This window comes from Chiroxiphia lanceolata, chromosome 18, assembly GCF_009829145.1.
Source record: "Chiroxiphia lanceolata isolate bChiLan1 chromosome 18, bChiLan1.pri, whole genome shotgun sequence".
Taxonomy (NCBI): Eukaryota; Metazoa; Chordata; class Aves; order Passeriformes; family Pipridae; genus Chiroxiphia; species Chiroxiphia lanceolata.
In genome coordinates, this window is record NC_045654.1 from 4634898 (window position 1) to 4661551 (window position 26654).

Consider the following 26654-nt stretch of genomic DNA (forward strand, 5'->3'; position numbering starts at 1 on the left):
TTTACAAAAGCAAATGCTCTGTTCCCTAAGCATGTTTACAGAACAGGGAAAAATTCTGTTGTTATTTTGGTCTTTTTGGTTTCTCTTTTAGAAAGTCAGAGCTCTAGCTGGCAAAAACATAAAGAGGTAAAAAGCCAGGAAGGAACAAAGGCTTAGTAAAGTTTCACCTAATAGTTGCACACTTATTTCTTTAGACTATAGTGATGTGGAGTTAGAACACTGTGCATTGGACAATGCCCCAGCACTTGAGGTAGGCAGGCCAGAAGCAAAAATGTATTTATATATCCTGTCTTGGTTTTATTTCACTGCCATTCAGTGAGGACAATACTGAATTTCACAGATACTTGTTACTCCATCCACTTATGCTGAAACAAGAAATCTCATTGCACAGTGCCAGAGAGAGGATTTTCTAGTCAAAATAAGGCCATCCTGGTAACACAGTGTTGCAATTATGGATTTTCACAGAGAGCTGGGGAGATGTGCAAAGGCAGGAACTGTCTCTGAAGAGAGGAGGATTTTGAGATACGAGAAGTACAGCCCATCTCTCTGTGCACTCGTGGTCTCTACTCTCCATCTCCAGGAAATGAATGCATGCAGCCTGCAGAGTTTAATTCTCTTTTGGTTTATTACTATTTAAAAATCAGGTTTTGTATCCCCTTCTACAGAGGCTTCACCTTCCAACAGAACATACAAAAAATACACACAATAGAAAAAAAAAAGATAGGTAGGTAAGTTGCTTTATACAAACAGGTCCCTAAGAACCCAAAAAGGCTAAAACAGGCTCGGTTTCAATAGAAGCAGGCCCATAAATAGGCAAGAGACTTCATTCAAGTAGGGAAAGAGTCATCCATCCTCACCTAAGATCCTTTCTTGCTCACACTGAAGACAATGGGAGGATTCCCAACAACTTCAGTAGAAGCAGGATTGGGATTCATCAGAGCCAATGGCAAACTTTTCTGCTCCTTCCCTTCCAAGGCACTGTCTCTTCCATATGGCGTGCAGCCAGGGAAAAATGCCAGTTTTCCTGGCTCATCCCACACTCATGTTTCAGTTGTTCACTCTACAGGACATCTGAGAACAGCCTTTTATTTTCTCCCTCTGGTATTTGCACTAATTGCAGCAAACTTTCAGATTACAACAGTACCGAAGAGCAACTGTGAGCCCAAGAGCAAGGTTTGGTTGATTCCCCCAGAGCCAGCAGTCAGTGTGACAGCTTTGCAGAGGGCATGGAAAAATTGCCTGGAGAAGGCACCAGTTTGTGGACGCAGCAGCCAAAAAGCTGTTAGCAAGCATGAGACTGATTTATTGTAAAGTCACTTACCCAAGGTCACTGTGTGACTGCAGGATGCTCAAGAGCAATTCTGGCTGCCAGTGGCTGTAGGTTCCACATGGAAACCAGAAGGTGGGAGGGGGTCACTGGAACATCAGTGAAGGTACCAGTTACCTCCTTCCTTCAGCACATCTCAGCTCAGAGCACCTCCAGGTCTCCAAAATTGTAGTACCAGGAAAAGCTTCATTCACATTAACCCTGAGAGCAGATCAATAGTGCCAGACAGCCTTTAAATTAATTTAAATATCTCACCTTTCAGGGAAAATGCGGCCAGATGTTTGTTTAACTCTGCATTACACCTGAAGTCAATGAGGCCAAACATTTGTAGCAGAGTTCAGCAGCACGACTGTGCAGCACAATCTGGCACGTCAATCAAATACTGGCACGTCCTTACCCCAGGGTTATCATCATCCCATTTTACAGACAGGAACCAAACACAGGAAGAGGCTGGAGATGACACAGGGTGCTAATTCTTTACAAACAGGCAGCCACTGCCCACTACACAGAGCTCACAACTGTGGTTTTCCACTAACATTCCAAAACCATTCCAGCCATCACCACAACCCCTCACAGCCAGGGCTCCTGCTCCTGCTCTGCATCACTCTGCAGTTATGTCACATCACTATTTTTAAGTGGTTGGTTTTTTTTTTTTCTTTTTAGCCAAAGAGTTCCCTGGTTTGTTTTAGAGCTCACAGTTATTTGCAGAGCTGGGCACATCTGGGTAGGTACCACACTGGCACAGGGATGTGAGGAGGGTGAGGGTGTCAGGGGAGCAGGCAGGAGGACACCATTCCAGTGTGGTGCTGCTGACTGTGGCAGTACCTGTGGCTCATCCCAGGAGCATCCCTGCTCCGTGCCTGCCTCCCTCCCTCCGGGTCCAGGCCCAGTGCTCCAGACACACCACCTTCTTACAGGGACAGGGAGCTGTAGCACACTGGGCTGGGAGCCAAATCTGTTCCCAAAGGCTCACTCACAACAGCTGAAGGATCTTGTTTTGAAAAGGATGTTCAGGATAAAGAACCGTGACTCTCTCAGGAGACACTGGAATCTTCCAGAATCTGTTTCAAGTTTTCCTATTGTTTTTTTTTTCCCTCTTTGCTCATTTGTTTTGTCTCTCAGAGTGGAACTGAGAGCATAAGCTCAGAGATTCACTGTGAGCTTATGTTCTGTTCATTAAACCTCAGGTATTGTGCCCAGGCAAAAGGTGAACGGTACAAAGCTGCCTTGATTTACATTTGGATGTTGATAATGCTGTTAAGGTATGATAATGCTGAAAAAGCCAGCACATTCCATGGGATTGTTTGGCACTTGCTCTCAGAGTTTCTGCCACGCTGAACAATTGAAAATATCTGATTGTTTTTGTGGGTGGTAAAGAAAAGCCTTTTCTTGTTTTCTGTCCTGTTTCATGACTTAGAATTTTGGTGGCTGTTTTTTACTTTGTCCATTTATCTCTCATGAAACCCAAAGAGAGCTCTTGCTCTCTGTTCATTCTTCCAACACTGAAGTCTGGAGTTCCTTTGAAGTTTACTTTGGCATCTACTTCCTCAAGCAAGCACCTTAAAAAAAATTAAAGCTGAAAGTGGTACCCCACTCCCGACTCAAGACATAAGTTCAGATACTGATTTCTAGGAACAAAGATTTAGTGAAAAAACAAGACACTAAAGTTACAACAGAGCCTACAAAATCTAGGTTAGCTTTCATACTAGCAATTCAATTAGTTGAGTTAGATAGACATTCAGTTACACAGCTCTTCTATTCAAGTCATTCCTTACTGCTGACAGCAGTTGAGGGAGGAACAATAATTTCAGGGAATACATGGGAAATAACAAATATTCCCTAAGTCACTGGCACTCAAACAGGTCTAAAATTGTGACTGGGCATTTACAATTATTCAAAAGATTGGTAGGAAGACCAACTCCACACCATCTTGGCTTTAAAAAACAAACAAATCATCCCCCCAACATATAATACTTTGCCCTACTATAAGGCACTGGATTGAGAGAAGGAAAAATCTGTGTTCAATTTCTGGTTCTGCTATCAATTCCCCACAAAAATCCCTCAGGATTGAGAGCTCACATGCACCACATTACCATGCACCAGGTGAGCCCCACCAGCGAGTCTGTTTGCACACATTTAAGACATGACAAATGCAAGGTCATGTCACCTCATTTAATTCAGCGTGGAACAAATTCCTATTAAATTGCTTTATCTTGCATTTGTTGTGGATTAACACACATAAAGATCAAATCAGGCAACAAAAGAAGCCTGATAAATCTGCGGCCCTACATTTAACACAACACTTAAGCATGCAAGTGGTTTTTAGTCCTTCATCTTTCTTTCACTCACTCACCTATAAGCATCTATTCCTTTCTTGTCTGTCTTTAATGTTTAGATCATGAATGACTGAAGATGTTTTCATCATACCTAATACACAAGACTCTGAGCCTCAGACAAATAAGTTATGGGACTCCTATAATACAAAGACTCTGATGATCCAAATTTGTATGAACTGAAGTTTCCTTCTTGGCAGAAACATGCACTGACTCAAACATTGGATTGCAGTCCCACCAAAGGGGATGACAAGGAAAGGAGGGTGGCCCAAAGTCAGAACTATCACCTATACACTGATATGCCAATTAAAAATAAAATGTAATAGCAACAAGTGAGGCTGCAGCTCAGGGCATCTAATGTACTTCCCTTTGAACTTTGAACTTGTGAGCTGGGTTTTCTGTTTGGATCTGTCTCATGTTCTGTGAGAAACAGACATTTCCAAAAGTACAGAATAGAGAGGATTTGCACATAGATTACTGTCCAGAATGGAACAGTATGCCCCCAAAGAAGCAAAAAGCACTGAAAACACACCACTGCTGAAGATCTGCCCAAACTCCTGCTGGCATTAAGCCTGCACCAGCCTCTTGTGCTGGTACAAATCTCTCTCATTTACACCAGGATGATCTAGAACTGTCATTTCAGGATTGTAAACTTCCTGCCTAATTGTTTCCCTGTCCCCTAGACTGAGAAGTAAGTAGTTTTCATTCAGTGTATTCATGACACCTTAGTAAGCATTTTCTATGACAAGCAGAATGCACAGTTAGTGTTTTAGAAGGCTTCAGTTTTAGTTCAAGGCTTTTCATTGGTTTCACCAGGTCAAATTCTGTAGCATTCAAAATTAAATTGATAGACATGGCCAAAATTCAACCCACTACTAACACTAAAGTCAGTGGAGCTAAATGGAGGATGAAAATATCCTATACTCTGGATTTGGCTTTTGGAATTAAATTTTTTCACTAGTGCACCCTCTTTAAATGCACATGGGAACATCAGGGACACAAACTTCTCTCTTTCAGCACCCAGCCTCAGTTCAACAGAAACTTCACTTTGTGGCTTAAATATGAGCTGTCAGTGAAAGAGTGACTGCAGTTGCATCTGCTAATCCCCATGAATTGTTATGCTGACTGGAAAGCCTGCTCCAGCCTGACTTCCTTGGCATCTTACAAGGTTGTCTCTGCACTGTTCAGATTTGTAAGGTATTTTAAAATGTTTCTACCTGTCAACTAATCTTACCAGTACAGTAACAGCAATTCCATGAAGCTTTAGTCTGAAGGTGGGTTTGTTTGCTTGCTTTTTTCCTTTTACATGAGACTCATACCTATTCCAGGGATTCTGGGAGAAGATGACTGGAGAAGAACATGTCCTTCAGTCTCCCAACACAGATTAATAGCAAAACATCAAGTCCACTGCAACATGCTCTCAATTTAGAAAGTGCTGGTGCTATAAAGAGAAAGCCATTGATTATTCATCCTGGGTTTATAACACTCGAGAGCAAGTACAAAAAAGTAGCTTCTAACAAGAGAATCTGGGACTTCTAACTCTGTAGAATTTAGAAGGTCATTCCAAAATCCATATACTTACAAAAGGCTCTATAATCCAAACATAAAACCAAAATGGGAATGTGTCTGATTTCAGTTCTGCATTAGCTGCAGGGTTTGGATCAGGAGCACCTGGGCAAGGCAAGCTGTGGTGCAACAGCAGTTTGTGGCTCCATCCCATCTAACACAGACACATCTCCTGCAGCAGATGTGGATCCTAATCTGAGGGATCTGCCCTGCTCCAGCACTGTATTAATGATGGAGACAGGCACTGTTCCATGGGATGCAAGTTTGGTGTGGGGCTTGGGCTCTTCAGAATGGCCTTTCTAGAGACATTCAGAACACAAAGCAGTTTACCAAAGCACTGCTTAAACCTTTGCTCATTAACCCTCTCTACAACTGTGATGTAGAGAAAACTCTTCACAGATAGGAAATTTAGGAATAAATTCAGGGAACTCTTCTATGTAACCTTGAGCATCAACAGCAGAACCATAATTAAAACTCAGAGTATTCCTAACTCCTAACCCTGTGTTAAACAACATTTATACCTGGGTTTGGTACATAAAACCTTGACAAGTAACATGGGAGGAAAGGGAGGGTCAAGAAAGGACATTATTTCTGCACAAGTGGTATTTTCAGATTAAATGGAACCTGTAACAGCCTAAAGCCCAGCTTCTTTGCATTTTGTAATCAATTCTTTTTCAGAGATATGCTGTTTGCAATTCCCACCTCTTATACTAGAAACCCTTCTTCTTTGGAAAAGAAAGGATTAAGACTGGCTTTTGCAAACCTGACTAGAGGCAGATCAGGAGAGCACGACTGTGGCCAAAAAGCCCAGCTCAGAATACAGCACTGTGTAGAGTGGGATTAACATCTTATTTACTGGCTCTCACTTGCACACCTTTTGGACAGGTGGCTGAATTGCTCAAAAACCAGACAAAACGAGGGGATGCAAAGTAACATACTAACTTCTTTAATATAGAGTCCAATCCAATTAAACCAAAATCACTCTGTGAACCCCTGGGTTTATTCACACTAAACAAGTCAGTGGTACATAGTGTCAACCCGATAGCTGATCGTGTTCATACCCTAGGTCCCCACATGAAAAATGAGCACCAGTCAACCAGACTGCAATGGTATTTTTCCTTCCTTTTTTTTTTCTTTTTTTTTTCTTTTCATAAAAACTATTCCTTTCATAGACTTAAAACAACCAACTAGCCAAGTTATTAATTATGGTACATCTAAAAAAAAAAAAAAATTAATACTAACCCTAATGTGACTGCTGCTTTACGAGTGCTCTGCGTATCGCCTTAGACTGGCTTTTCAGTAGCAATTCACTACAACAGGTCCTAAAATAATAATAATAAAGAATTAAAAACCTGACAGCAAGTTTAATGGTCAAAAGTAATGAAAACAACCTGTTCTGAAAGGTGATTTTTCTCAGCAGTTCAGTCCTGCTGCAGCACTCACAGCCTCACAAAGGCAGAAGGGGTTCGAATTCTCTCACCTCCTTTAAACTTTTTCTGGTTTTAAAAGGACAACTGCATTGTAACCTGCCAGGAACCACGGGGCATTTTACTTAATGTTATTCAATAGTGGGTCTGTTTTTAAAACTTACTGTTTTTCTGGGGTAGTTTAGGGAGGGTGGGGAATAGAGAGAGAACAAAACCATAGCTCCCTGTAGCTGTAGCTCCCCAGGTGCCTCGGTCACTAGGACTGTCTCGTTCTCACACCAGTGCTGGCAACTTCTCATTATTCCAGAAGAACACAGAGAAACACCAGCAGCAGCCTCTAAAGCTCCATTTAGTGTTTTGGGTCATGTCTCCTATTCAAGGCCACCATCTTCTGTAATTTATCAGCTAAGAAGCATTTTCTCCCTCTCCCCGGTGGAAGTTTAAAGGTGGGGGTAGGGCATGAGACAAAGAGGGAAGCTAAAATGAATAAAAAATTCTCAGCTATAGAACCCAATTCCATTATTTCCCCTTTCATTCACAGCATCTTATCACTATAGCCAGACTGCTGCTTTGCTTTGCTAAGATCACACTGATCTCATTTCCCCTCTGGCCCCATCGGTTGCTGGTCGACCTCTGGATCCACCAGGGATGATGCAAATGCTGACTGGACGATCTGAAACCCAAAGGACTCCAGGAGAGACATGTTCTGTTGGGGTGAGAAGGGGGATCCCAGAGCAGGACCCAGGTCCCCCAAGGGGCCACCCAGGGCCCTGACGTGAACTTTCTGTATGTGTTTGTTCAGATAAGACTTGGATCTGAAAAAGCTGCCGCACTCAGGGCACGGGTATTTCTTCTCCCCTTCCGTCTCCATTTTGTTTTTGCTCACTGCCAGCTCACACGAGAAGGACCCGTTGGTGCTCTGTTTCTCGGGAGTCTTGAGGTCACTGGTGTCAGAGAGGTCTCCGTATGAATCAGAACTCTCAATCGGGTCCGAATGGGAACATTTCTGGCCTTCTACGGGAAAAAGAAAAGAGAGGAGTTTTCAGAATCTTATGCCCCAAACAGAGGTATTCAGCATATTTAGATTGTGTTGGTTACCACCTGATCACATTCATGCCTGTCATGACAGAATGTTACACACTTAAAATCCAATCCCTCACATTCTCCAGCCCCTGAGCACAGGTCCTCTTTCCAGACCACCAGGCTGCCCCCAGAGCAGCAGCTGGGGTTTCATTAGGGCTTTGTCATGATACTGGATGCAACAGCAATGGGTCTCGTTTATACAACATTTCTTGAATCTCAGAGATGTCTCACAATGTTTACACCTCAGATACTACAAAAGGATGGGCCTAATGATGACTTTTTAACTGTGCAATTCACTCACACACTTCTGAAATATTGTTGATACTTTGGGGCAGAGCCTAGAGAAACTTCACAAAGTACCACAGGCTGCAGCAAGATGGGAAGAAACCTGGAAATACTCAGCAACAGCAGTGAGCTCCTGCAGTTTGAGTGCAATTACACTTAGTCTCAAGGAACTCTTTTTCACAAGTGCAACACTGTTGAAAGTGAACTTCACAATCTGAAATTGCTCCACCTTTAAATGCTGTAGTGTGAAACAGGAGAGATGTTAGGGACACTGTTTTAAAGTTATTTGGATACCTATCCCAGCAAAGCCATTGGTATGTTTGGAGTGTTCCCCATTCTCCTCTGGCACTATGCCAGGGAAGTCTGGCCACACTTTTTGCTCAGTGCATGTGAATGAGCGTGAGAAACCCAGACATACTCACTGAGCAAGTCTCTGAATATAAATAAGCTGTACCTACTATTAACTCTAAAAGACCAAAGAACCACTTGGCACAACCCAAAAGACAGATTTGCTCTCGACTCAGCATTACAAACCAAACAGGATATGCATGAAATCAGTACACCACTGAGCTGGAGTAAATCTCTTGTTAAGTCAGCACACCACCCAAAACCAAAGGGCTACTGCAGTAACTCTATAATACTTCAACAGAAAAAATTGCACATGTGTAGCTTTCTAAGGGCACAGACTTTGTTTGACCCAGCCTGCTGTGTTCTCCTGGGCAAGAAAAAAAGGTAACAACCATGGGTTTAAAGCAAAACATCTTCTGATGTTTCAGCTTCACCAGAAATACTGACAGCTCAAACCAAAAAGGCAAAAAGCTATTCTACACAGATAAACACACAGCTTTACTTATTCAGAAGTTAAATACTCTTCAGCTATGCTTACAATAATATTTTTTTCCTTTCTTTTCCCCCAGAAGTTAAATGCAGGTTAAAAACAAACAAACAAGTACCAGTACTATTATCACCCTCTCCCTCTCCCCTCCAATAACAGCTTTTAGAAGTGTAAGTTTAGCTACAGAAAGTTGCATGGCCCCTCATTATCTTGAGGATGAATCTTTATGAACCGCATTCTGCAGCTCCCCCTTCCTTCACCAGAAACCTGGTTTGACTGACACGAGATTCCAGTGGAGTGGGACTAAGGAACTGGCCCATGATCTGCACCCTCAGGCAAAATTCAGACACTGCTCCACAGGAGAGGCTCAAGATGAACCAACCTGGCTTTTTCAATCTCCAAAATCAAAGAAGCTGCCAAAAATTCCTATGCTTTTCTGTGTCCATCTCCTTCCCCCAGCCTTGTTAGATCAGCTATCCAAGGGCAGGTATCACATCCTACACGATGCTGTGGAATTCCTCTGCATCTCCCTAAGCTTGTCTCCAGTATTTCCCTGTCCTTCCTCCCTCCCAGCCCAACGCCCCACCACACACAGCTCTGCCCAGAGCAGCAAGTGCAGAGCAGAGTCTCTTGCCTTTGATGCCATAGGTCCTGACGCAGTGGAACGCTGCTCCCCCATTCGGGATGGACTCCTGGTGCCTGGAGACCTGGGGAAGGGGAACACCGTGGTGGGTTTTAACATGGACCTTTAAGTAGGAGGCAGAGGAGAAACCTAAACAAGATAAAAGGAGATGAGATCCTGCCACCAGCAAAGACACACATCTGCCTTCCCTGATCTTTAATCTTTTACTGCTGCTCCCTATTCCAAAGCTGCCCTTACACCAGCTAATTCCCCAGGACATGCTCAGGTCGGATCCTGTCATCAGGCAGTAATGAACTGCAAACTTTTCATCAGACTGTGTTTGCTTTTTGTTAGTCATGACGAAAGCAGGGCCTCCTTCAAAACAAATTCTGTGGAACCAAACTGAGCAGATGATAAGGAACTTTCTGGAAAAAAGGCAGAAGAGACATCATAGAAAAAGGCACCCATGCCTCTTCACCATTTTTGTGCTGTTTTATTTATTTTAATTAAAAATGCCTTTATCATCTGATAACACTTTGGAAAATAGTTCTAATTAGTTGATTTTATGCTGTTAAGATTCAAAGGAATGCCATTTAGCAACACCCCTCATTGGTATTTAGTGTGCTTCCCCCTCAGGTTTCTGGCATTTATAGTGACTTCTAGAAGGCAGAAAGCTAAAACTACTGAGTTTTTGAGGTATACAGTTTTGTTCTATAGTAATTTTTAGAACACATTTCCTGCATTCAGCTCATCCTGAGTATTTTGTCTACAGTAAAAAAAAATAATAAAAATAAATTTCACTATTTCTATCAGCTCTGATTCATAAGCCCAAACCACTGAAATTAAAAACATATATTTCAAACAATTGATTTCTGAACAAAACAGGTTTTTTACATCTGTGCATGTGCTTTTTAAAATGGTTTTTGAAGTCTCACATGTCCTTCTCCTTTAATGCAATAAATTACCTCACATATACTTTGGAATGCTTTTAAATTCAATCTTCATAAGATTTGCAATTATTACTAGTACATTTGGACCATATATGAGACACAAGGAGGACAAAATTTTAAAGATTTCCTACACAGGTAAACCTCCCAACAACCAGCTTAATTTTCTGTTAGATTTTGAACAGAATATTATGGCACTTTCATGTCAGAAACATTTTCCTTTAACAACCGAACACAAGACAAGGTTCACTGTCACAGGCCCAGAGTTCCAGGTTCCCTTTCTGGAGAGGGAAAACCCAAGTCCTAGATTTTTTTAAACCAATCCAGCATTTACAGCACAAGCCCCTGCAAGAGAACTTTCATACCAATCACTTAAAATATGAATAGTTATTCTACTGTAAAGCCATTTTATAGTGATATAACTGTGTTTACATTTGATGATATATAATAATATCTTAGGAAAGATGGAAACCCCATCCTGCACACGTCTCTGGGGTGGATTTTCTGACAGCAGCTGTTAGTTTCAGGTGCTGAATTTAATCATGAATATGGCTTTACACTAGATTTCCCCATGCCTAGCCAACAGAATATCCCTCTACCCAGACTCTTCCTTACAAGCCAGGATCAAAGAGTATCCAGGACCTGCAAAGTGAGATAGAACTCCACAGCAACCTGCTGAAGGGGGAAAGGGCAGGCTGCTGGGAATGAACAAGAGGTAGTTACTGTGGACCCCTGAGTTGAAGATAAAAGCACAGAAAAGTAGACACATCACAATTCCAGACACCAAGAACATACGGCTCTGGAAACACAATGGAGCAGAACGAGCCAGGCCAAGGCACCCAGGGAATCAGGGTAAGGGAATAATGCAAGACCTGCCCTCAGACACGAAACGCTGCACTGAAACCTCACTGGGCAACAAGAGAAGGTATTTTTTATAAATATCAAGAATTTTCTGTAGATATGGAAAGAACCAGTGTTTGACTGGCAGAGAAAAGGGTACAGACATAATAGTGACACTTCCACCTACAAGGTGCTTCCCTTATTTCCTGCATGTCCAATAACCACAGGCATGCTGAGATCAACCTCTTTTATGTAGCAATGCACTAAAATCTCCCTGCCAACCATTAAAAAAGGGCTACACACAGGTATTCAGTGGCTTTCTATACCAGGACTGACACAGGAGAATCTGAAGCTGTAATCTCTGCTACACAATATTATTTCTGAACTCTGCAATTCTATTTGTAGAGCACATTGTTTTATATAATGGAAACTGCTGCAAAGTGTGTTAGCTCCCCTTTATGCACTTGGCAGATGAACATGTGAGTCATCAACTTCCATCAAAGCCCTAAGAATGCCAACTGCTTCATGGGAAACTGTTTAAAGGGAGATTTGGGGGAGTTTGTTTTTATCCTAATTTTTTCCTGAAGCACTTAGCACTGGTCTTCTTTTCCTCCACCAGACTAATTAGGAATGCCTCTCCTAGAAAGATGGGGGTTCCTGGACAAAAATCCCTTACTTTTAAAAGTCTCTTTCAGAACAAAGTCAGACTTGTGCAGAGGATAAAGTGGCAGTATTTTTCTGAGAAGGAATGTAATTATTGTTTTACCCTACACATCTCTCTGCTTTGAGAAGCAGATTATTTCTTCATACCAGAAGAAAAACATGCATAGAGAGGAAATTATCTGCTTTATATAAATGGGACCTATCCCTTGATCTCCCACATAACATCTATATGGAGATAAATTAGAGAAATAATTGCAGGATGCTCCCTGTTCAAAAATTCTAATTTGGATTTAGTTGGAACATGCAGAGAATCTCTTGCTTTAATGGACTTTGTGTCCTCCATGAAAAGTGCAAGAATTTATCTTATAGTAAAAATAAATTCCATCCCACTTGTGATTGGAATATTTACCCTCCTCCTCACTCATTTGATTTCTGTGAACAGCGTCTGTGTTCGAAACAGAACCCCAAACTTCTGAGTTGCACCTGTTATTACAAAGTACCAGCTCAAGACTTGCCAAAGTCATCAATCTCTTGAATTTGTCCACACAAGCAAATAAAGTTCCTAAGGATGGTAACAGAAATTTATGCAACAAGACAACAGAAGCAGGTCTTTTTTATTTAACCTGATTAAAGAGAATTTGTCTTAAAAAGTGAGGCTCGAGGATTAGTGTTTTATAAGCATATTTTTGACAAATTCTTAAGAAAAAAACAAATTAAAACAAAAAGAACCCCCCAAAACAAACAAAACAACCAAAATCCCAGGGAAAAAAGCCCCACAACCAAAAAACCCCCCCAAAACCATTGCACTGTTTCCCTGATTTAAAAGATTTAATTGCTTCCGTGATTATTCTAAGTATAAAGACCCTGAGTAAGAAAATAACCTGGAAAAACCATCAAATCACAGCTGCTAATTTCTGGATATTAAACTGCCATGTTGTGAAAGAAATAGATATGATCAACAAATGGGCACACACATGACATGGCAAACCATTGGCTGCTGCTTTCTGCCAGGTGCTGAGTTCCAGCCCCATCTCCTAAATCCATTACACCTTTAAAAGAACATGAGATGCTTAATTAAGTTCCACAGAAAAGCTTTCAGTCCAACTGAGGGATTCTAAGCTCTGTCATTAACTCTGGGAATGTTCAGCTGGATAAGAGTCATCGTTTCATCCACTTTTTTTTTTTGTGGGCCAACATCCAAAATTCTCTCTACAAGTAGCCTGGGCTTGGAAAGCATTCTTGCTTGACAATTATTATATGCAGAGGTTGACATTTACTATATCCAGAAGCAGCTAAGTTACAATTAAAAGGTACACCAGCACATTAGGCAGGGGAAGAATAAACCCAACGCAGGCACGGCACAACGGTCGGGTTAGTGCAGCTTCTGACTGTCCCAATGCCTACAAACAGGTGTTTCTGATCCAGAAACCTGCCACTAGATTCCATCTTGTCAGGCTCTACAGTTTTAAAAGATATCTGATTAAAACTATGAACATTATGATTTGATTCTAGAACACCTGGGATGAAAAATTCTGCTGTCACTGATCATAAATCTGTAATCAACATTTACAGTGTAAAACAGTGAGTTCATAACACAGTTATGTGACAAATCCAGTCTGTGACTTCCCCTTCCTATGAATTTTAACATTGGGTAGAGATTTAACAGTAATTTACCACATTAATGACATTTTTCAAGTCCTGCTGTAAACTGAAATTCACAGTACACAACTCTGACAACTCCTGTGAAGTACACAAAGTGTAAGAAAGGAGTTGCTTAAAGGTGACTGCACAACAGGTCCCCTGTCCTTCTGCAGAGAAGAGTATTTTTAAATTTCCACCGTATATTTAGACTTGTAAACTGTGAATAAACGCCCTGGTCATTTCATTGTTTGAATGCCGGGTCTGTCTTTGTCACACTGGCTCCATTTCCAAAGAGCTGCAGTGACATCCAGTGGTAGTTACGCTGAAACTCAAGCTCTTACAAATCTCGGAAACAAGACCATTCCTCCCAACTCAGGGGAGTTTCTGTTTGGCACCACGCTCAGCTGAAGGAGAGCAGGACAGCACCTGGATCTTGGATAGGATCTTTCATTGTTACCACAAAAAGAATCGGGATAAGCTTAAGCAGTTTTTCCGAAGCTGAAAAGGAGGGCAAACTTCATTTCACACCATCTACTGGAGCTTCAGAACCTCAAGATTCTCATCCCAGATGCCTTTTCCACTCACACTGTTAATATCACTTTCAGGACCTAACACACTGTTCAACAAGTGCAAATACTTCCCTTTCAGTTTAATGTCTCTCATTACTCATCAACTCCAAAAGCTCCCTGTACAGTCCTCACATCAAACACAGAACAGCTTTATTTTCTCTCTCAGAAGATTTCACATCTCTTAAATTAGAAAAGGGAACACACATCAGAAAAGAAATGACTCATCGGAAAAAACAAGATTCCAAAACACAGCAGCAACCTCTTCCAACCCTTACTAGCTGTGTGAGCCAACAGTGTATTTTGAAGTTGTGTATTAATAATTAAAAAAAAAAAAAGACACCAATAAGTCAAAATCATTTTTCCAGCTTGCCTTACATCCCACAAAACCTAAATTTCCAACTATCTTCAACTGAAGAATACCATAAACAGACAGAAAAGCTTCAAAAGCTCTTAGTCATAGGGTTTAGTTTTAGGTAGTCCTGCAAGGAGCAGGGAGTTGGATCCAATGATCTTTATGGGTCCCTTCCAACTCCAGATATTCTATGATACTATGAAAAGCTGTATTTGTACAAATAAAGGTAAAACACATTTCTAGTGCTCTTTACAAAATCTGTTTTAGAAATGTACATTAATACAAAGCAATTTCTTGGGTTAGGAGGGAGAAGCAGCTTGACTCTGCTGCACCAGGAGGTTGAGCAAGACTTGATAACAAAATGTAAATCTGTTTATGCTCAGTGTATGATTTTCAACTTGATGTGTATTTCAGAGATTCTTCTTCCAAGGACTCAAGTCTAACCAGGTATAGAAAAAGAAGACGTATGGTGAACAGCAGCAAGGCAACTTATTGTGGTTATTGTATAGGGATCTGGCTATTTAGCAATTAAAATTCTTAAAACTGTCTCGAAACAATTTGCTTCAGATTTAAACTGAGTTTTTTTAGGAACTCTCAGCCAGCCCTACAGCTGCAGCAGTCTCAGGGGATGGTCATACACATGGTACAACCTCCTCCTGTTGCAGGCAGAGTCACTCAGCCTCACAGCTCCCCTCCAGTGCCACCCCAGCCCACTGAAAGAAAAGAATAGTTTCTTCATTACCTCGGTTACAGATAGTGCAGAAATTGCTTGGTCCTTCACTATGCTTCTTCAAGTGATCTGCCATATATGCTGCTCTCAAGTACTTCCCACACACCTGGCATGGGACTTTGTCTTCATGACAGGCCAGGTGTGAGCGCAGCCGGTCACGAGTGGCAAAGGAAGCATTACAAGTCTGCAGGTACAACGAGAACCATGTGACTCATCAGCTCCGCCAAAAGCACTGATATTGTTGAATATACTTAGTATTCTTTAGAGTAAATACCTTAGATCCTGAGCAAAGACACAAATGACATGATGCACAAGCCATTTTCCCCCACAAACAAAAAAATTCAGATCACCAACACATTGCACATGATGTGATGCTACTACTTGAAAGAATTAAGGAAATGGCTCTAATATACTACAGACAGTAAAACTTAAATCAAGATAGAGTTGTAAGGCTTTAGCTCCTCTCTGAGGATGAAGATACTAAAATTTTAAATAATATTTAACAACAGAAATAGCACAAACCACTTCATTCCATTTACAGTAATTTCTGCCATTTCACTGAGCTATCACTTTGGATCACTCTGGACCACTCAAAATGTCCTCTCTCATCTTCCTACATTCTACTCTTTGATGTGATCAGTCTGACTTCAGTACACAGAATGTTTTGGAGTATGAAGACATACAAACAAAGCATCAGAGAATCATCTGGGATGAGAATATGACAAGAGACAGTAGAAGAGTCATCCTGGTATCCACAGCAGCAGTGCAGACAAACTGTACAAGTGAAGCCTCAGAACTGAGCAGGTATCAAAATAACTGCAGGACATTGTAATCTGTTTATAACTTACCCCTGATCAAGGTATCATATTCTACTTACTACCACGTAACAAGCTTGATTTGGCATAATATCCATTCTACTCGCCCACTTCCCAGATGAAATCCATATGATGAGTGAAGGCTCCCTCCCATTTTTATAACTCCAGGAATGGGCAGGCACGCAGGCTCTGTCCACAGCCTGCTGCAGCAGCCTGCCAGTTCTCAAGGGCTTGTTCTATCTCTAAGGTCTGAGGGGAAATAAATCACCAGCCATGGGCTGTACAGGGTATGGGAGACACAGTCTGACCCACTTCACAAGTGTGAGAGCAGAAACCAAAGCAAACACACATCACAGTGACCAGAGCAAGGGGCAGCAGTGACAGCCAAGAGTGGACAGTGTTTTGTTTATACCACCTTTATATAAAATAACACAGTTTTAAGATGTATAACCAGAACCCCCTAAATATAATATGAGGCTATTAAGTGACTTGGGAACTGGATATATTCTACCTTTTCAAGTATCCGTACGTAATTAAATCACTGTTCCGATAGACTTGTTAAAGTAACAATCCTAGTAAAATTCCAAAATTATAACGTCAAGTAAGTGAAATTGATAATACAGAAGAGGGTAACACATATAATTATATAAAATTCAGTTAATCAAGAGCTTAATCCAAAAAACATTGAAGGCAGCTGAAAAATACCTATCAACTTCAACAGGCTTTACACTCATTTGATCCTGTGAGATGCTTCAGTGTGGCAAACTCCAAAGGAGCTGAGGCTGCTCTGCAGCAAGCACAAGACTTAACACCTCAGAGGATCAGGACTTAATGAAATTAAAAAGGCAACAGTAAAACTATCTGGATTTCTGTGATACAGTTTAACTAAGCTCACTAGACAAAGATTCATAAATTACACGTTGTGCAGGATTAAGAGGCAAATTCTTGAACGTGAAAGGTTTCTCCTCCTTTGAAATCCCAGGACACAGCGCTGAGCAAAACAGGTGCAGCTTTCACTTACTGAAATGTTCTTAGAGCTAAACACTCTTTGAAGGCAGGATTGCAGCACTGATAGTAATCAATATGTTGGATATCAGCTAAAGATATATAACCAGATAATCAATGACAGCCAAGAGATCCATCAGCAGTAAATCTAAAGCTACTGGGCTGCAGGAACGTCCACTCCTGAGCACGGGGGGGGCAGAAGCTCACAAACAGACCAGAGACAGATCACACAAATACAGGGGTGCCAGAAGTGAAACCACATCTGACCCAGAGTGAACTTAGCAAGTTGAAAGCTTAGGGAAAGGCCATATAATAATTTCTGTGATTGATTTCTCACTCTTGCTGCTGAGTTGTGCAAAGCTCACCTTTGGATAAGCTATAGAGAAAATATATCTGTGAAGAAGCTTAAAAAAATAATTAAGTCCAGTGGAGAAAGCAAGAACCAGTTTAGCTGAATCATAACAATGGGAAACAGGACTAGGTTTAAAGAAAACCCCAAAGTTAATATTCAAATAGTTAATATTTATAAAAGGTATAGAGAAAAAAAAAGGTCTTATTTTACAAAAGATGTGAAGTGCTAAATGAGTGCTAAATATTTATCATTAATTGTTAATCATAGAAGAAAACTCTCCAGTGCTTTCCTATCAAACATTGCACAGGTATATAAATAGACCAAAAAAGAATATATAAAGTTTAAAAAACATTGTTTAAGAAATACCTCTTGAAGTTTCAACTTTTCTATGGATGTGGATGTCTCTGAGCTTATTCCATGGTGGCTGCCATTTTCCTGCTAATAGGCAGGAAGTAAGAGAAATTAGGACAGGAAGAAACTCATTCTGCATTGAAATCAATGGGAAAAGCACTGGACTTGGGATGCCAATTAAGCTGGGCTTTAATTTAACCTGCATTTTTCTTTTTTATTTAATGTGCCAGAAGAACAAGCTGTCTCTTGTCTCTGAGAAGGAGCAAACTTCCGTTTTGCCCCCTTGTTCTTTCACATCCACAGATTTTCAGATCACCATTTCCTCCCAAACTGCAGCCTAACGTTCATCCCATTCACACGCCAAAGCCGACAGCTTCACCCTTCCCATGGAGTCAGCACTCTGAGCCATCCCACTGTGGCCACAAAACTGACTTACCCCTTCTCCTATATCACAACTCAAACTGTCAGATTGTGGAAAAAAAATTAAAAATAACCCCAAAAAAATCACCAGTGCAACAATCCAGGGAAAAAAATCCAGAGTGCCATTTGCCTGGACACCAAAACGACTCCTTGGATCTGATTTCCCAGCTGCTTTGCCTCTGTGGAGACCTTCCCTAATCTGAGTCTATTTTAACAGTAATGGAACAGCTGGAGTCAGGTCTTTGGCATCAGGTGCTAGAGGTGCTGGAACTTAGGGTGCTTGTGAAAGATCTGTGAAGCACAGATTTTAGGGGGCTGAGTGCAGGATTACAAACTGAGCACTGAAAACTACAGCTGCTGCAGTGATGCTCAGTTTATAACTGTTCTGCTCCTCATACTTTCATTCTATTTATCCTGAAGTTGGGTTGAGTCCTGCTCCTCATACTTTCATTTTATTTATTTCTGTAGGTGGGTTGATACCTTCTCACTTCTGTTTTGGTACTCCAAGTGTACCATGATGCCACATCAACAAAACACAGATATCTATTGGTTTGCAAAGATACATGAGGGCTCAGATAAAGGGCCGGTGGATTTCGTTTAAATCAGAGCACAGATTCCAAAAATGCCGTTGCAATAGAGGATTCTGGAATGCTCTTCTGTTTACTGACAGAGTAATTCTCTTTTTCAGTAAACATAAACAAAGCATGACAATAACAGGAACGTTCAGCGGGAACTCAACAGATTCAAAAAGGATGCTCAGTGCTGTTCAGGCTGCTCTCATGGGGAGCTAATCTGTCAAATAAAATCCATGGAAAAAAGGAATGGAAAATGGGCAAACAACATGCCAATATTAAGCTATTTTCCTTCCTTGTAGCCAGATCCTGTGTTTAGATACACATCCTGGAACAGAAGCATAACTGGCTATGAGATAATCACAAGAACTTAATCAATTTATACCTCAGCTTTCATGTTTGAAACAAAAGTTCAGTGTGACAGCACCCCCTCTGTGTTTGCACCATGTACAGCAGATCTGTGCATGTTTAAGAAGACTTTCTAAATCTGACAGCACATTACCAAGTAGTTTTTGCAAAGACACACAAGAGGTCGTTAACAAATTTTCTATACCTTAAGATTCATAAAAAATTAACTTTGCAGGGTTAAGCAGTCAAAAATCAAGAACAAACCAAGCCTGGAGGACAATCTCAGCTCTGTCCTGATGCTTGTAACCTGTAGCCTATGCCTTTTAACTGAGATGGACAATGCATGCAGTGTTATGGCACTTCAGACAACACATGGTGAGAGAGACTGTTCTTAGAAACTGCTGTCACAAAATACATGTGTGCAAGGAGATGGGGTTGAGCTTGGCTGTACAATCTTAGCTTCCACATTTCTTTTCTTTCTAGCTCTTAGTGTCTCCTCTGATTCACACAGAGTTTATATTTAATACACTTAAATCAATCAGAAACTATAAAAAAATTATCAGGCATCAGCTGGCAAAGGATAATTCACATCTATCAGTGTTATTCATAAACTGTGTCCATTCAGTCACCTTGGTATCAACTGGCAAAAGACTGAGGAGCTTCTGTTCATGTTGGGACTAAACATTCATTTTTGTACTTGTGGACAAATACATGGTTATGGAAAAAATTCGTGGTTGCCTTCATCCACCCAGACCCCTTGCTGTCCCCAGACTGGGAAGTCTTTTTATGAGTGGAATTTTCCAATTTGTATAAATCTATAAACCCTAAATCATCTTAAGAAGCTTAAACCAATCTAAAGCTTTATATAGGACATACAGTTAAATCAATGTGATGGCTCTGTGGCCTGACTTTCAAAGGTGCTGGGCTTCCACAGATCATAAGGATGTCAAAGGGAAACCTTCAGATGGCTCCAGCTATTTGGAGAACTGTTCACTAGATTATTAAAACTGCAAAATGTTTCAAAACTCTCACAATTTGAAGGAAACATAGGAGAGATGTATCAAAACGTGCAAAAATGCAGATTGGGAGGCAGCAGTCATGTAGGATTGACTGAGTTCATAAAATGTGGGTGAATATTTTAGGAGAAAAAAATCCTTGTCTTCAAAGAAAAAGAAAATGATCTTGCTCCAACTTCTTCAAATAAGTATTAAATAAATCTCTCTGCAGAAAGCAAGCACGGAGACTCTTAGCCCACGAAATGTTATAGAAATTTGCCCAACATCTATGTGAAGGCAGTGTATAATAGTGGAGCTGATTCTCAGCTTTGGTTTTAACTGATACTTCCATGCACCTTTTAAATCTCTCTACAAATTAATTACAAAATATATCCCTTCATTTGATCTTTCAAACCCTAACAAATAATTTATTAACTGCAAAAAACTATATACAGCATTGTGACCTTGTATGACAAAGGATATTGTGATGCTGTTGTTTATATTCACCCTGGGATAAAAAACAGCTTCCAATTTTGCTCAGTGCAATGTTCTGAAGGCTATGTGAGTTAAAAAAATTGGTATCTTGACAAGTTATGATAATTATAATTTATTATTTTTATTTGAAATTATTCTAAAAAAAAAGTAGTTGGCATTGGAGCCTCCTGATGGCAACAACTGCAGTTAAAAAAAGGGGAGGGGAGTGGAAGGAATCATCAGTGCCACTGACTCCAAGCCCAGGTGGCTGAGTAAGAGATCCAGGGTGAGACTGGGACAGAACAGGAGGGAAGGGGAAGAAGGGGAAGGAAGCAGGAGGACCAAAGCTGTAGATGACACGAGGGGCTGGGCTGGGATGGGACAGAAAAGGAGGGGACGGGAGGGATGTAAAGCAGCTGTCACTGGAACACTGTTCTCCACCAACATTTAGCCCAACTCACACACACACGGTGTCTTTACTGGTACTTCAGAATTGTCTGCACACATAAATCCAATGCCAAAGATCACCCACACATCAGTCTAAACCCCTCTGGCTCCTACCTGACACTTGTGAGGTCTCTCTGAGGTATGCACCTGTTTGATGTGTCCATTCAAGTGGTCTGGCCTTAAAGGAAAATACACATAAGCACACTTAAAACAAATACTAAAAATAAACTTACCATTTTAACCAAAGAAAAAAAAAATCCCAGTGCTGGATCTATTACAAATATAGTGATATTTAACTTTCCAAGAAGAAATTATGACTGAATGATGAGAGAAAAAGGGAAATACAAGTTACAGTTTTTCAAGCCTGCATGTCCCCTTCCAAAATCCTATTTAGATCTTGACAATCAGGATGCTTTGATTTACAGTGGCTGAATATTTGAAAATCAGACCTTTAAGTATCTCTGTGCAAAAAGACTGACCCTAAACTCTGTTGCTGTAACACATTTTCCACCTTAAAGATGAAAAAATACTGTCCTAACTCACAACTTAGTGGGGAGACTGCATTGATACAAATAAAGTGCTCTGAAGGTCCCAACTAGAAGGTGCAATGGAAGAGCAAATTATTACTGAAAAAAAGACTATTTTTCACAACCAGCAAAGCCTACTTTGAAGAAGAAAGGACTGAAGAGCTGCAGATTTTCCTGGTGGGAGTTTCTCCCAGTGGGAAGAAAGCTTTTCATTGTATGAGGCCAAAACTGCTTGGAAACAAGTTCCCCACCCTCTCCTCCCCCAGCTTCGCGGCTGCGCCAATGAGAGGGCGCGGGATGGAATTCACGCACTGCAGGCAGAAAATAGGCTGAACTTTGCAGTGAGGCTCCTAAACCCGATGCTCCAGCGATGGGCTGGAGTGGTGTAACCGGACAGACTGGTTGGGGTCCTTCAGCCTACCCCCAGCCCAGCCACCTCACGTGCTGCGCTACCGAATAAAGGAAAGGAGACTAAAATTAGACATCACGCTTCCAGCCTCCTGTGGCTGCTCCTGAGACTGAGGGCTGAAACCTAAAGTCTGTAGTTTTCATTCATACTGCGATTTTACAAAGATATGCAAACACTTCTGTTGTTTACTTTTGTAACAGCATTCCTGCCTGTTCACATTAACTTGCTGGGAACAATGAGAGCTCAACGTGTATCTCTCCCTTGATGACAAAAACGTTTCATACAGCAACAGCAGAAATCTTTGAGTGTCAATAAAAACAATAAAAATTGGTACACGATGCCAGGTAGCGCTGTAATAAGAAAAATACTTTCACTTCTAGCCACGGATGAAATTTTCATTTTGTGACTCTCCGTCACTAAATCTGCAGTCCTTATGGAGATGCATCCCTAATTATTGCCAATTAAAAAAAAAGGAGGGGGGGAGGGCTACATTTTCATCATTTATTTCAATAACAAAAAGTCCCTCTAACAAAAAGTCCCTCTATCAAAAAGAGAGCTAGCGGGGGCAGAATTCCACAATTTGCAGGGGCGCAATTCCACAATTTATATAGCCTAGTGGCCTTTTGATTTGTTTTCATATCTTGATTCCTTCCCTCCTGTTAGAGCAAGGCAACTGCTGTAGAAAACCGACTGCTGGTACAGAAGTAATAAGAGTGTATGCATCCCCCTCCCCCCCACTACTTCTAATCTCAAAGCGAGCAGCAAACTTCCAAAAGAGTTTCAAATTCATTAACTCAGACTATAAGATACCACTAACACAACTACGTGTACCAAACTACTCATTAAATTAGCTCCCACAAACAGCGACAACAGAAAATCAGCAACATTAAATGCACAGATCTTACGTATGTTGCAGGGCAGAAACAGGATCCCCTTCAGAAGGATGTAAACCCAAAGGACACAAAGATCATGTAATAAAAGATACTTGATGCTGCAGCCTTTGAAATCTCACCTCTTCCTTCACATTTGGGTGATAAAAAACATTACGAACTAAGAGAAATGAAGGGAAGTTAAGAAAAAGAAAATTTAAAATGGATACGAGAAAAATAATAATCTTGAGATGTATTATTTTGCACTTCAACAGCACCTTCAAACTACCTACAAATCAGTGGTCTCCAGGCACTTCTGTGAGGCAGGTAATTATTTCAATACCCATTTCACAGAAGAGTCATTTGAGGGAGAGACTCATTTGCCCAAGGACACGCTCACACCAAGTCTGGGATAAAGCTGGGAATGTTCCCCAGAAGCCAACTGACTCCCAGTTCTATGTCTTAATTACTTTTAAACCCTTTCAGGAGACTGCAGAATAGCGTCCCAGAGGAAATGATGGAAGTCCCACTTCTTGAGACATTTTAAAACGGAACGGTCAAACTATCCTAAGTACGTATCCCAAGGGACAGGAAACACAACTTTCTAGGTCTCCGTTGGTGTCTGTGGTCCTTACAAGCACTCTCTTACCTGGAAAAGCCTTTTCCACAGCTCTGGCAGATGTAGGGCTTTCCCACAGAGCCGTCGTGAGATCGAACATGATAGGACATCCTGTCTTTCCGCTTGAACCGCAAGCCACACACCGGACAAGAGTACGGCTTCTCGCCAGAGTGCGACAGCTTGTGCCGATTCAGGTGGTACACGTCCCGAAAAATCTTGCCACAGATCTCACAGGCCACCTGTTTCCTCGTCCTGCTTCTTTTCCGGGGTGCATCGGGGTCATCCTGACCAGGGACACCATTTTCACCCAGTCTGGGGGGTGGGATGTCTATGTAGCCCAGCTGTAAGCTCGTCACCCCATGTTGAGCCTCGTGCTGCCGAAGACGATTAGCATCCGTAAACACTTTCCCACAGAGGCCACAAGGCAGGATACCGGCCTCTCGCAGGCCCCCCGGGGTACCAAACATCATGGAGTCCAAGAGGTTGGCTTTGCGGGGACGCCCTCTGCCCCTCTTGGTGCTTAAAGTGGGGGCACTAGCAGCAACGTTCTGGAAGGGCGAGGCCAGCAGCGGTGGGGACAGAGGTCCTGCCACCATGGGCAGGCGGTCCACGCCCTGCAGCACGGGCAGGGAGGACTGAGCGGCGCTGAGTGCGGCCCGCGTGGCCTCGTCTTCGGGCATGCCGGCGATGCCGTTGCCGTTGGGCGCCAGAGCGGCACCGTTGGTCATGTCAAGAGGGAAGCCGAGGTCGGCAGCCCCCGGACGGAACAGCATGATGTCAGGGCGTGCGGGGGGCACGAGGAGCTGCACGTTGGACTGCTTGATGACCTCCTGGCAGATGTCGATCACCGAGCGCATCAGCAGGAACTTGGCGGCCGTCATGAGCTCCGGGAAGCTCTCCAGCCGCACCACGATGCGCGACGTGTAGGCGAAGTCCAGGATGTCTCCGAACACCTTGGAGCTGATGGTGTGCATCTCCAGCTCCCGCCCGCCCCCGGGGGCGCCGCCGGCCGCCGCCGCAGCCCCGCCGGCCGCCGCCGCCTCCGCCGCGCTCCCGTCCGCGCCGCCGCCGCCGCCGCCACCTGCCCCGTCGCCCAGCTGGGCGCTGAACACCGACTCGAAGTACTCGCTGCAAGCGGCCAGCACGGCGCGGTGCGCCGGGAAGCTCTCGTCGCCCACGCGGAGGAGCACGTCGCAGAAGCGGCCGCCGTTCTTGCGCTGCTGGTTGAGGCTGTGCAGCACGTCGGCGCTGTGCCGGCTCACCTGGTAGGTGTAGCAGCCCGACGAGGGGCCGCAGGCGGCGGCCTCGCTCACCCGCTCCATGGGGGCTGCGCCGCCCCGCCGGCGCCCGCAGGGGGCGCGCGCGCTCTCGGGCCGCGCGGCGGCGCGCGCCGCCTCCTCCTGCTCGTTCCCCGCCCCTGCCCGGGCCGGCGGCGGCGCGCGCGCGGCGCTCCCTGCACGGCGCGAGGGGCTCGCGCGGCGCGGGGGGGGCGAGACAAAAGGCTCGGGCGGCCGAGGCGCGCGCGCGGCCGCGCGAGCCCCGCCCGGGCCCGGCCGCCACGAGGCGCTGCGGCCGCGGGGCCGCCGCGGGAAGGGGCGCGCGCGGCGGCGGCGGCGGCGGCGGCCGGGAGGGACGGGGGGTCCGGCGGCGGCTCCGGGCTGCCGGCTCCGTCCGTCCCTGTGTGTTTGGAGCGGAGGAAAGATGGCAGCGGCTGCACTTCCTCTTGCACTTTCACCCCTGGGGGGAGGAGAAGGAGGGGGCGATACCACCCCCCCTACAAAAATCCAGCGGGGGCCCCCCGGCTCCTGCTCCCCGACCGAGCGCCGCCGCCGCCGGCTCCGGTCCGGGCCCCGCCCGCTTCGCCGCACCCTCACCACCGGCGCCGCAAACTTTCCTCTCTTCTTTGGACGAGAAGACCCCCACCCTATTCATAGAGACCCCCCCTCCAGCCACTCGGGCTCCCCCCTGCCCCCCCGCTTCCTGCCCCCCTCCCTCCCCGCATCCGCCAATGCAAGAGCAGCCAGAGCCAGCAGGCCGGCCCCCACCCCGCCCGCCCGCGGGGGCTGGGGGCTGCAGTCTCCCCCTTCCCCAGCACCGATCCTCCAATGCCGAGCCGGCAGCGAGGCCCCCGCCCGCGGCACACGGGGGTGGCGGGGCTGCGCTCGCCCCCTCCCCCAAATATCCGGGCTGCAGCTCGCCCCCCAGGCCCCCCTCCCGCCGGGGAGAGGAGGAGGGGCCGGCGGGGGGGCTGCAGGCAACCTCCCCCCCTCCCCAGGCGCGAATCGTCCAATGCAAACCCTCCCGGAGCTGCAGAGGCGCAGAGCGGCCCCCACCTCCTCGGCTCGCCCGAGGAGAGCCGATCCCAGAGGGGCCAGGGGCTGCTGAGCAGACTGGCCTCCCCCCGGTCTTTCATTGCATTTCTCACCCCCACCCCCCGTACCACGATCAACTCTCAGCCTCGCTGGAAGAGCGAGGCGCCGGCATTGTGGGGGAGGGAAGGGGTACAGCGGGAATTCTTCCAGTGCAAAAATGCCCTCCCCTCGGGAGCTGTTGGGAGGGACGGTACCCGCGGGCCGGGGGCTGCGGGAGGCACGGGCACTTGGCAGCCCCGAGTGCCTCCATGTTGGGGACACTCCGCTGCCCCGCACGGCCCCGCGCTCCCGGGGTTCCCACGGCGCCCCACGCCCAGCGCGGCGGGGCTCCCGCTCCCGCGAGTTACCCTTCCCCGGGCCCGGGTTAAACACTCCGAATGCACCGCCGAATTCACCGCCCCGGGTTGCCTGGACTGTCCTAGTGCTGAATCTTCCCTGTGAGCTCGAGGTCTCTCTATGAAAGAGCTGCTGTTCCAACATCATCATCATCATTACTCATTTGCAGCTGAAATCTGCTTTCTGTCTCATTGAAGAATTTTTCCCCGAGTTTTGAAGAAGTATCTCCCCCATCCAACAAACACACACGTTCCCAAAACAGAGTTCTTTGTTTTGTTAAAGACGACGCTTGGGGGGGGGGGGGAAAGAAGTGTTCCAGGGCACTTTTTTGCATTTGTAACATCAAGCCTAATTAAGAATCCTTGGACCACCTATTCACACAGTCTAATATCGTCACTTAAACTATTCTGTGGAAAATACTGAACTTGGCACATGTGAGGGCATCACAAACTACAGAGTCTTCCAAAAGCTCAAACCCAGCACTTGAATTAAATAGTGGTGGAACTGAAAAAGCATTCTGGGT

General features: G+C 44.2%; 1 protein-coding gene across 12 annotated transcripts; it reads right to left on the reverse strand.

The window, feature by feature from the left end:
• Nucleotides 1-601: 601 nt before the first annotated feature.
• PATZ1 (POZ/BTB and AT hook containing zinc finger 1) lies at nt 602-24751 on the reverse strand. Of its 12 annotated transcripts, XM_032705756.1 has the most exons (9): nt 23454-24751; nt 21114-21177; nt 17759-17830; nt 15233-15404; nt 9491-9628; nt 7285-7667; nt 6469-6548; nt 4895-5101; nt 602-2886 (listed from the first exon to the last, which is right to left on the reverse strand). In XM_032705756.1, exons 1-7 carry the CDS (start codon nt 24743-24745, stop codon nt 6537-6539), a joined length of 2133 nt encoding a protein of 710 aa, XP_032561647.1. In that variant the 5' UTR covers nt 24746-24751; the 3' UTR covers nt 602-2886; nt 4895-5101; nt 6469-6536. The 12 variants fall into 12 exon arrangements, with proteins under 12 accessions (XP_032561647.1, XP_032561651.1, XP_032561646.1 ...); XM_032705760.1 differs by having other exon boundaries at nt 4895-6548; nt 7551-7667; XM_032705755.1 differs by having other exon boundaries at nt 4895-6548.
• Nucleotides 24752-26654: the final 1903 nt, after the last annotated feature.

Bases quoted from the DNA above. Each gene is read 5' to 3' on its own strand.
- PATZ1 (XM_032705754.1), bottom strand. From the start codon at position 24,745: ATGGAGCGGGTGAGCGAGGCCGCCGCCTGCGGCCCCTCGTCGGGCTGC. The intron at 21,178-23,453 runs GTAAGAGAGTGC...TTTTCCTTTAAG, and splicing joins TGTGGAAAAGGCTTTTCCAG to GCCAGACCACTTGAATGGAC. The intron at 7,668-9,490 runs GCAAGAGACTCT...TTTTTCCCGTAG, and splicing joins CAGGACCTATGGCATCAAAG to AAGGCCAGAAATGTTCCCAT.